This window comes from Magallana gigas, chromosome 5, assembly GCF_963853765.1.
Source record: "Magallana gigas chromosome 5, xbMagGiga1.1, whole genome shotgun sequence".
In the NCBI taxonomy this organism is placed as follows: Eukaryota; Metazoa; Mollusca; class Bivalvia; order Ostreida; family Ostreidae; genus Magallana; species Magallana gigas.
This window is the reverse complement of record NC_088857.1, coordinates 35,489,032-35,500,597: the sequence shown is the minus strand read 5'-3', so window position 1 is coordinate 35,500,597 and position 11,566 is coordinate 35,489,032. Positions and strand designations below refer to the sequence as shown.

The window sequence follows — 11,566 nt, the reverse complement described above, 5'->3', positions numbered from 1 at the left end:
AACCTTGAGGGGTACATGTAACAAGTCACGTACATGTAGCCCATAGATTCTATATGTACGATCGCCCAGGGCAAGATAAACAGGTTTTGCTCTACTGATATATTAATCAATTTACTGCTGAAAATATTTCTACAGTTCTTTGAGTATAGAAAATTATATACTATATATTTGCAAAACTGAATAAATTAAAACTGATCACGAACAGATTTCTTATGATTACAAATTCCAAATATTGTTCAAATTCAGTTTGATATTTGTCATGTATACAATACAAATAAAGTAAACTTATTCTCTATAAATAAAATACAATAGATAAATTGATGATATTTATATTTGACTCTCGTGAATGAATATAACACATAACAATTTTCACGTCGAACTTCTAATTAATTTACACATTTCTGGCATATAATTATGGCTTTCGCACTTGATGAATGACAAATAATATGTAAATTAAGGGTAGAATCAATTAATTCACTCATATACTAGCTCTCAATAGTTTTTTTTAATTTATATATAGAAGTTCATTTACAGTTATTGTATTAGAGAACATGATATCCGCGGTATCTCTTTGATCTCGGCAATAACTGTAGTAGAACAACAGATGGCGTTACTGATGATCGATCGAAAAGTTAATTTGCCGACGTTTTATAAACACTTGTTCCAGATCGAGTCACTTCTATCTTGATAATAAAACAATCTACTTCTTGAAATACTCTAAATTATATTATGATAATGATAAATACTATATTTTTTTTATGTTTTTCTGCATGATATTAAAATATTTTCCCAACTACACATATGTATGTAAATGTCTCATGAAATACTTCTGATTTTGTATGGCTTTACAGAATACATAACCGAAAGAAACGCCATTCAAGGTAATATAGTCGCGCGCCTTCTACCCCAAAAATGGGCCAAATAATTTGAATATGCAGTTGCCTCTAAGGCCCAAATGTATAGATTACAATTCAATTAAAATATACATAAACTACATATAGTTGTATTAAGTAGATGCATTTTAAAAATCTAGCATTCTTCGTAAAAATAGTTATTCTAAATAAAAGAAATACAAGAAACGTCAAAGATTTGATTGTCATTCCAAAATTAATATATAGGTAGGATTGCTCTATCTATCTATCTATCTATCTATCTATCTATCTATCTATCTATCTATCCATCCATCCATCCATCCATCCATCCATCATCCATCCATCCATCCATCTATCTATCTATCTATCTATCTATCTATCTATCTATCCATCTGTCTATCTATCTATCTATCTATCTATCTATATAATTAGACTGCACTGATCTATAGTGATTTAATTTTGATATTCACATCATAACCTCACCAAATCCATGCAAGAATTTGTGTATACTTTTTGCATGCAGGTGTCTATTTTCTATAGGGAAGGGTTCAGACATAGTGAAAATCCAAAGTTTTACAAAAATATTGTGATTAAAACGAAATGAAATATCGGTAATTATATACATGTATACTACTATAAAAAATATAGTATATGTAGAGACCTATGGCATTATCGGGTTAATACGGAAGCTCTCTGCGAATTATATTACAGTATTTTAATTACGCAAGGGACCAAAGAGAGATAACAAGATTATCGCATTTTTAATGAGTGATGTATAAATGATGTAAAAGTTTTCATGCAAAATAAACCACCGTCAATTTCTACAGGTAATGTAGTTTTAACTTTATGATACCCGTTGCTATGGCTATGGCAACGGGTGTCAATTTTCATAAATAAAATGTATATTGCATGGACATTGATAAAGATATAAAAAATAAATAATTTACCATTTCAGCTTATAAAAAAATACAATAAAAATTCAAACGGTTTCCATGGTAACATTTCAAAAGTACTGGTTTCTCCATCAGTTTTCTTCTATGAAATAAGAATTGACAATAGAACAAATATTGTTTAATGTCTTTGATAGTTTACATTAGTGGGCAAAACCAAATATGGCTTTAAAGTAGATAAGTTTTGCTATTTTACCATGGCAGCGGTTACCCCCAGCACCCAACCATTAGTGTATTTTTGCGTTTTACACCTAGGTGTGTCCATGTATGTAATATAAAGGAATTCGGTTACTATGCGTGGCCAGACCCTTTTATTAATCATTGATTCTTACATAGAATTGATCTTAAAAACTTTTTTTTCAGCTAAGGTAATAATACACTAGTGCCCAGTTTGCCAAATATATAACGGTCCGTGATTATTTATATTTATTTGATACAGTTGCAACATGTATTATTGTAGTTTCTTTAAATACCAAAGATATAAACCAAAAATATTTGGTTTAAAAATATTTTATTGTTAAGACTGTATATAAAAAAGGATCGGGCACAAGTTCTGCAAACTTAAAACGCCATCTCCCGTGAAATTTTGACACAAAAAACACTATATTACGAAAAAATGAAAATATCAAAGGTCATAATGAAGTACCATGATTGAAGTTAAACCAAAGTAGATATAAATCAACAAAAGAAAAAAGAAAAGAAAAATTAAAGTTTTTATATCTAATTTTATACTATTTTATGTTATAACCGTCCAGAAAATTCTTCTTAAGCATCTTTATGCTTACGGTAATATAGTATCGACAGGTACCTTTACCTACCGTATATAAACATGAATTTATTGTAGATGATTTTAAATGTAGAATGTTTTTAGAATGTCAGGATTAATTTCTCATTTAATGATGACTCGGGCTGTAACCGCATACATCACATCCATTTACAAAAATTAGGCTTTTACTGTTATGTCAAGCATCCAGTGTTCATTCTACACTCTATAGAAATGTAGAATTTCTGCTGAGTGAATGTGTAGATACAAAATGTACTAAGGGACAAATGTCTTGTTGTAATTTTTTGTAGTTACACAGGCTACCCAACTGAACACATTCAACATTCACAACGAGACAGTATCTAATGTTGGGTTTTTCTACATTTACTAATAACCCCATACAAGGTTTTGGTTTCCTTTATTGAACCATTTATACAAAAAATACAGTTAAATAATTTTACACATATATTATAAAACGGGAAAATATTCTACATTTATCTATATTTTTAGGCTTTAATGTTAATGTTCTGCTATTACTGGGGCTGGTCACACATCGGTTGTTGACCCCCCCCCCCCCCCCCCCAAAAATGATAATAAAAATATGTACTTGACGAACTGTTACTGGATAGTTTACCACCCATTCCTTAAAATCAAATTATTGATTCTTTATTTCGTGGTGAGAATAAGGATCTTTCAGTACTAGAGTACTTGAACTTCTTATGAATATTTAGATAAGAAACCCTCCCTACCATAACCAATTCCAAATAGATCTAACTGAATGGAAATTCTATAAAAAGTTGTACTACTTATCAATTGAGACGTTTAAATCAATTTCCTTAATCTGTCAATGATATACCGATATATAGTGTACATGTGTACAATTGTTGGGAGCTAGATCCAGAGCGAAGTGTCGTTCCATTGCAACTCTCGCGCCCGCGAAGAAATAAATTCGACAACCATAGTTTCTCAATATTAATGTTCCCATAAACGATATTTGATTATATCGCTATAACTATAACTATAACGCAAGATTTTTTTTTCTAAGTCATTTTTTTTTCGCTGTATAATCAAATCTCATTCTTTGAGGTTAATATTTTTAACTCCATATTTTGTTAAATCGATATAATGATAAAAAACTTATTGCAATCCAACTTCACAATTCGATAACAAATGGGATAAGCGGTCAGCAGAGGATGCTTACTCCTCCTAGGCACCTGATCCTACCTCTATCTTTTTGGAGGTCCGTGTTGCTCTGCTTGGAATTTGTATTTCGTTTTATGAATTTTTGAGATGGTTGTCGGTTTGTTATTGTCATTTTTTCATTCATAAGCTAATTTAAATGGTATGAAATTACAAAATGCTATGCAAAAATACTTGCATAAATAATATCGAGGCAATTTTACTTTGTATGTTGATAAGACAATCAAATGTCAGGATGGATAATAAGATTTATTACAAGAAGTGAAAGTTTGCGCTTCCGTATTATATACTAGTAGTTTCAATTACGTAAACATATTAGTCATTAAATATTTTTTTTCTGCAATGTACGATACTTCCTGTATGTATGAACCACAAAATGGATCATATTATTGCTTTACTATCACAGAGTACATATCATAATCATATGTTTTAGTGTACATGCATGTACGTGTGTATACTTTTTCTAAAGGAGTATAAACAAACTGCCTCATGTTGCATACCATGGGTACAATACACAATTGTACAATATACAATTGACAATATATTTTTGTCTACCGAGTAATATTCCCTCTATTTCTTACGGAAACTTATAGCTCTGTAGAAATAGCCAGACTAAAATCTACACGCCCGTTTATCGATTGGTCGAAATCTACAGCAACTGAAACTGACAAGAAACTGACAGGACTGAAATTGACAAGCCCTGTTTATCGATTGGACGTAACCTACAGCGACCTAAGATAAAATCACGGACTGCATAATCAATTTATTGGTTAGTAAAAAGAAAGATGCTAATATAAACAATAAAATGCTAATTTGGTGATTCATGCGGGTTATGAAAGTAGCGATCATTGCATAAAAAATTATATAACCCGCTAACGCGACTTATTTATTTTTTCTGCAATGTCGCTACCCTCATATCCCAAATGAATTACCAAAGAAAGCATTTTATTGTTTAAATGTAATTCTAGATTCCGAGACGTTAAACAGTATATGTTATATCATATATTGTGAGAAGAACAATATAAATAGATACACATAAAAATGAGTGTTACGCAGTGTTCTAAAAGGATGTTCTAAATGTTTAACTTGCACCGTACAAATGTGTATTATATACGTCACCTTATATATGATGAATTTTATTTACTAAAGGCACGTAGCATCAGGCCCCCCCCCTCCACTTTTTCTCGCAGCAAGTAATTTTTTTTTAATTTACATATAAAAAATTGATTTATCATGGAGTTGGACCCCCCACTTTTTTGTGAGCATGTAAAAAATTGATATGAAAATAAGGAAATTAGGATTGACATTGAAGTAATATACTACGCCAGCGCCCCCCCCCCCCCCCCCCCCCCCCCCCCGGATTATGATTTTGAAGATTTTGGGGAAGTCCGAATATCCTTTTTTTTTTTCTTTTTTTTTTTTTTTTTTTGCTCGTCAAGATTTATTGGATGAGTCTGCCCCCCCCCCCCCCACTTTCAAGATTTTTTGGATGAGTCTGCCCCCCCCCCCACTTTCAAAAACGATGCTACGTGCCTGTACTAGAACAGAATATTTTCATTTAAACAAGACCCCGTAAATGACATGGTAAAATTTTTAAATAATCCATGTATATCTATAGGAAATAAGCAAAAATACAGAGGACTGTGGGGACGTTTATCCTGCAAGGCCATGACCCGAGTGATCCCGATACTCGGTGAGCCGTAAACGTGACCAATGCTATTAGTACCTTGTAAATCTCGAGACTTGCATGCATTTCTACTTTTTATAGATTTATCTTATTTAGCAATATATCCTCAAAGCAATTTGCATGACTGTGATAATGCCTCACGAGATTTTTCAATTAAAGCATACGGTATTGCGTAAAGCGATTTTTCCATTAAAATGAAATAAACCGAAATAGGTAAAATCTGCCAAAACTCAAATCCCACGTGAATATATGTATGGTGTTGTTATTAAACCTACGGGTGTTATACAAGATAAATGCGACCTGTTAGTCACATGATCGGCATGTCAATACAAGGCCGCCCAGTGTTCTTTTATTCCGGGATCTAGCCTCGGCGGACCATTTTCTCCGCAAATCTTGAAAAAGAACTTAGTGAAGGAAATTTAAAAATTGACGCATAGCTGTAAGTAAATTGATATTGATTTGTATTTTCTTTTTCAAGTAATTGGATTTAAAATATATATATGAAAATAAGTAAAACTGTCTATCATACATTTTATTTCCGATAAAATCTAGTAATTGGATTTTTTAAAAATAAGTAAAATGATCTATTATAAACAAATTTTTCAGATAAAAATGAATTCTACAAAGCATAGATTTTCCAACAGAATAGTGAACGAACAGAAGAGCAATATTTGGTAATATTCTCTCTCTCTCTCTCTCTCTCTCTCTCTCTCTCTCTCTCTCTCTCTCTCTCTCTCTCTCTCTCTCTCTGTTTTTCGTTTTTACGTATTTCTTGGAAAATGTGATAGCGCTATGAATTTTGTTGTTAATCAAGTTTAAGTATATGAATGAAAAAAAAAACCAAGATCTTTTTTGCGAACCCTCTATTCTGTAAAACTGTCAACAAAGGTGTGACGTCCGCTTTAAACATGACAGATGTATTTGATTCGACTTAAACTATGATATTTTTTGTTAAATCTCGATTTAAAGCAGAACGTATAGACAATTCCAGCCGCACATATTACAAAATAATATTTGCCAGATATACTCACAATGGATAGTTTTTGTGAATGAATAAAACATACATGTATTACTGTAAAGTCCATTCAAGAGACATTTACGATAAAAAATTTAACACCCTGTCTTTTTCAGCCGCTCCCCCCTTCCAAAAAAAATATATTAATTTAAATAGAATTGTTTTCTGTTTCAAATATAACAAAATATAACACGGTCGTTTACAGGTCATGGTAATTAAGAACACAGTGATTATAGAAAGGTTGAAATTTTGGTTTTTTTTCTCAGGGAGGAAATATTGCAGTTATCTGGGAAATACGGGGCTCTTAATTTAGCCTTGGTAAGTTCAACACCCTTCTGTATTATTTTCATTTCTTTCTATTTATATTCTGGCTACTTATTCTTCATTTGCCACATTGTTGCGCGCTACATATAAATAAATTACTTGATCAACTTCGCTTTTTCCACAGGGGTTTCCGGATTTCGCCCCACCAAAGCACGTTCGGAATGCACTTGAAAACGTATCTAACCAATCCAATCACATGATTCACCATTACACCAGGACACTTGTGAGTATAGAATGGCACTCTGTTTCTGAAATAACCCTTGAAGTTTGATAACCACTTGTTAATTCTATATTTCTCACATCCATAATATATTTAGATGTATTTTAACCCAATTATTGTTCAATTTAACTAATTTTAAACTTTAAACTTGATACGGAACGTAATATCGGTCAGTTTTTGAATTACAGGGCCATCCAAGATTGGTAAAAATTCTAGCGAAAATCTACAGCCGGGAACTTCAGCAGACGCTGGACCCCATGAAGAACGTGGTGACCACCATCGGAGCTTACGAGGCTATGTACGCAGCTTTCCAGGCTCTGGTCAACCCAGGCGATGAGGTTGGTAACGAACGAACAAACTAACAAAACAAACACACGTCAAACAATGAACAAAAGACAAAACAACGAAAAAGCAAGCAAGCCTAAAAACAAACCGAAAACAAACGAGAAAACAAAGAATCAAAAAGCAAACAAGCAAACCTTATGTTGTTATAGTCATAATTATTAATATGACAGTGTATGAAAAATGGGTATTTTTTTCTTCAGGTAATCCTTCTCGAGCCGTGTTACGAGCCGTACAAGGTTGTGGCGGGACTATCGGGGGCAACGGTGCGCTATGTTCCCTTAATTCCAGTAAGTAGCAAAATGTTCTATAACAGTGTGGTTCAAAACAACTCCCCTATGAAATTTAAAATTTTGAATATTAATAAAATAATTTTGACAAGTGAATGAGCCCAATAATTGATAGTCTACTGAATAGAATTTAGTTTGATATTAAAAATTGTAAATGTATCGGTAAAGAAACACATCAAGCTATATGGTTTTTTAATCGTCGGAATTTTAAAAACTGGTAAAAAGTGTTTATTTCATTCTATCATCAATATTTAAACCACACTAATAGATATATACATGCATATTTAACCGTTGATGAAAATCTGTAAAATTCTTTTTTTTAAATCATTCAAAAGTGCGTTAATTTATACCAATAAGTAACCTTAATTAAAACAACAGTGGAGCAAAACGGGATGCAAGTTATCAATCTGAGTAACCTAACAGTAAATAATTATGTAAACATATACAAGTAATAGAAAAGTATATCTTTATTAAATTTGTTTTTCAGAAAGAAGGATCAAACGAAAGTGACGACTGGAAATTTAACCTTGAAAACCTGAAGGCTGCATTTAATGAGAAAACAAAAGCCATTGTTGTTAACAGTCCTATGAACCCACTGGGGAAGGTGTGTATCTTATCCTTTATATAAAAAAAGGATATCATTATTTTTCTTAATACCAATAGGTATATATTTTCAACTTACCAAATAATACGTATAGTCAATTTTGAAATACTAGTGCATAAAACGAAGAAAATTGCAAAAAATCCCATATAAATTTACCCTGTCATTCGTTTGTTTTTAAAATAAGAACGCAATCTTAACACCATCCTGATGATATTAGTTATCTTACTTGTAGGTTTTTACCAGAGAGGAGCTACAGGAGATAGCAGATCTTTGTGTTCAATTCGATGTACTTTGTTTCTCTGACGAGGTTTACGAATGGCTAATCTATGGGGAGAGACACTTTGTTCGAATGGGTGAGCTGCCTTAAAAGGTTAAACAATTAGACTGAATGGAATCGTACAGAAAATTACCTGCCAAATCTAGCTGTATTTTTAACGTATCTCCGGTTTAAACCAAAGTAAAAGATCTTTGTATTAATTGCAGCCACTCTCAATGGGATGGCTGACCGAACGATTACAATGGGCAGTGCTGGCAAAACATTCAGTGTCACGGGGTGGAAAATTGGGTGGGCTATCGGCCCCGCCCACCTCATCTCCGCCATGCACCTGTTCCATCATTTAGCTGTCCGTGGAACACCGTCTGTGCTACAGGTTAATATGCAACTAAAATGTAGCTCTAGAATTAAAATAATTTCCTGACGAAATGTTAATGTTTGCTGTATTTTTAAAGTGAATTGCATACGAACAATTAGGTCAAACTTGTAGACATGTGCGTGGTCAAAATGTTTTATTACCATAGGCTAAATTCTTTTAAATCCATTTGAATCAATTAGGAGGAACGAGTACTTTTCACTTAAATTGAATCTTTTTACAGGAAGCGCTAGCAATAGCTTTTGAAACAGAGGAAAGTCGAATTGGAAATCCAGACTGCTACTTCAGTTTGCTGTCCAAGCAGATGGAACAGAAACGGAACGAACTGTCAACTTACCTGAGTGACGCTGGTCTCCAACCTATCACACCCGGGGGAGGCTACTTCATTGTGGCTGACATCTCATCTATAGGTATAACAATTATTGCATATGCAGGTAGTATCATCGTTTTTGAAAGTGGGGGGGGGGGGGCAGACTCAACCAAAGTGGGGGGGGGGGGCAGCCCCCCCCCCCCCCCCCCCCCCCGATGCTACGTGCCTGATATGCAAGTACGAAGTTCACACATATTTGTACTGGATTAAAGATTGTAATTATTCGTAGACTGGTTTTTTTTCTGTGAAAGCAATTTTTTCCCTTTCTGTTCCATATTATATTCGGTATATCTATTTGCAAAATATATTTAATTGCGACTTGATAATTAATATGTAATTGAATAACAATTGAATTGATAACAAGAAGATTTGTATTCACAATTAATTTAAAAAAAATATCTCTATTTTGTAAATGTACCCCCATAGAGAGAGAAAACTCAGTTATAAGCGCAAACATTACGAACCAGTGAGCCCAGTATACATTTAAGACAATCCACGAAAAACGCCATATATGCAAAAATAAACGATTCTATGGTTCTTTATTTTCTCAGATACTGAGGACGGTGTAAATCCGAACAGCCAGGAAGCATACGATTCACAGTTTGTAAAATGGGCTATAAAGGAGAAGGTACGGACATTTTAGCATCGAAGATAAATATTTAGTTGATACTACTTATATCTACATAAGTTAAGTTTATCACTCTACTTTAATTTTTGAAATGCATACTACATATACTTGTATCTGCAGTAGCATGACTTCAAAGAAAATCCACCGTAACTTTTATATTTTTTTTCTGTCCACATTGCAATTGAAGCATCATGATGCACGTAATTAATATTAATTCCACAAAAAATAATTTAATTGATTAATGTGCTTCATATTTTGGAATATAGTATCTAGAAAACACGTTTAAAATCAATGCTAACCCAATCAAGGTATATAAAACACAGATGAACATTACAGTCGATGTCAAGTTGGAAGTGAGACTAATAACTTTACATTTTCTCCTTGCAGAAACTTACCCTGATACCCCTGTCTATATTCTACAGCGAAGAACACAGACATTACGGAGACAAATTTGTTCGAGTTTGTTTTGCAAAGGTATAAACTGTAAACCAACTTTTATTCGCGTAGGAGAAATTTTCGCGAGGTTCTCGAGAGCCTCGTCGTCTGCTTGTTTATTAGTACATGTGAACATTTCGCCGTTTGTGAATTTTTCAATAGACCGTTATAACATGTACATTTTCAACTTTTTTAAAAATGGAGAGCCAACAAAGGTTGACAATAATTAGCTGTTATTGTATTTTATTCACCAAGTATCTGCTGACTAACAATGATTAATTTAGGTTACGTGCAGGGCACTTAATCCTTAGTTAATACTTAGCAAAGCTTTTTATTTTAATAATTTCTATTTTGTGGAATCTTTTTTTAACAATGCAGATGGTTTTCATTTTTTCCAGACAGAAGATTCGCTTCAGAAAGCTAGAGGAATATTGAAAAACTGGAACCATACACACGAAAATGGCGTAACCAATGGTCATAATGGACACAATGGGGTTCTTAATGGCAACGGAATGAATGGAATAAAATAGAATTTACATCGTCCAAGAAATACATGACAGTTTCTGTTTAAACCGTTGTAAAAGGATCTCTTAAGGAAAAGCACAAGAAATGACAGTATCTGTTAGGATCTCTTACGGAAAAGCAATGCCGTAAGGAAAAACATATCTCTTTATGCTCCTGTGGGATTTATGGCTTCGGGGAAGAATATATATATTGAAAAATGACTATGAGGATCTCACGAGGAACACCTGTCAAACATTCCGACCAGACATCAAAATTTGTTGGGTTTTTTTCATGCTTTATCATCATAATGGCTTTAGGTTGTTACAAATGTAATATAAGATTATACAATCAGATTTATATCACAAACACTATACCTTACTTTACATAATATATATTATATCTTCGTTATTTTTTAAAAATAAATTGTTATACAATGATTTTTCATTGGAATAAAACTTGATATTTTCAGTTGATTGATAATTTGTTGTTTCTCGTATGGTGAGACGATACAAACCGCCAGTGAAGATCAACACCTTATTGCTGCTAATGGTCTGGCTCTGTGTTTACAAAAATAAGCGAGATACTTTTACATAAAATCACGTTTTTGTTTGGGAATTAAAGCCGAGGATTTGACGACGCATCTTTAGGAGATGCCTAAAATATTAATACAAGCATGCATACTGTTTTCTTGAGCATTCAAATTGCTGATAAA

General features: G+C 33.0%; 1 protein-coding gene across 1 annotated transcript; it reads left to right on the top strand.

Moving 5' to 3' along the window:
• The first annotated feature begins 5,820 nt into the window (after window positions 1–5,820).
• On the top strand, window positions 5,821–11,322 carry LOC105325285 (kynurenine aminotransferase). Its single transcript, XM_011424785.4, has 13 exons — window positions 5,821–5,911; window positions 6,079–6,146; window positions 6,754–6,805; window positions 6,936–7,034; window positions 7,220–7,369; window positions 7,577–7,663; window positions 8,151–8,267; window positions 8,500–8,620; window positions 8,751–8,917; window positions 9,141–9,327; window positions 9,839–9,915; window positions 10,303–10,389; window positions 10,749–11,322. The coding sequence occupies exons 2-13, from the start codon at window positions 6,085–6,087 to the stop codon at window positions 10,878–10,880; spliced, it is 1,338 nt and encodes a 445-aa protein (XP_011423087.2). The 5' UTR covers window positions 5,821–5,911; window positions 6,079–6,084; the 3' UTR covers window positions 10,881–11,322.
• Window positions 11,323–11,566: the final 244 nt, after the last annotated feature.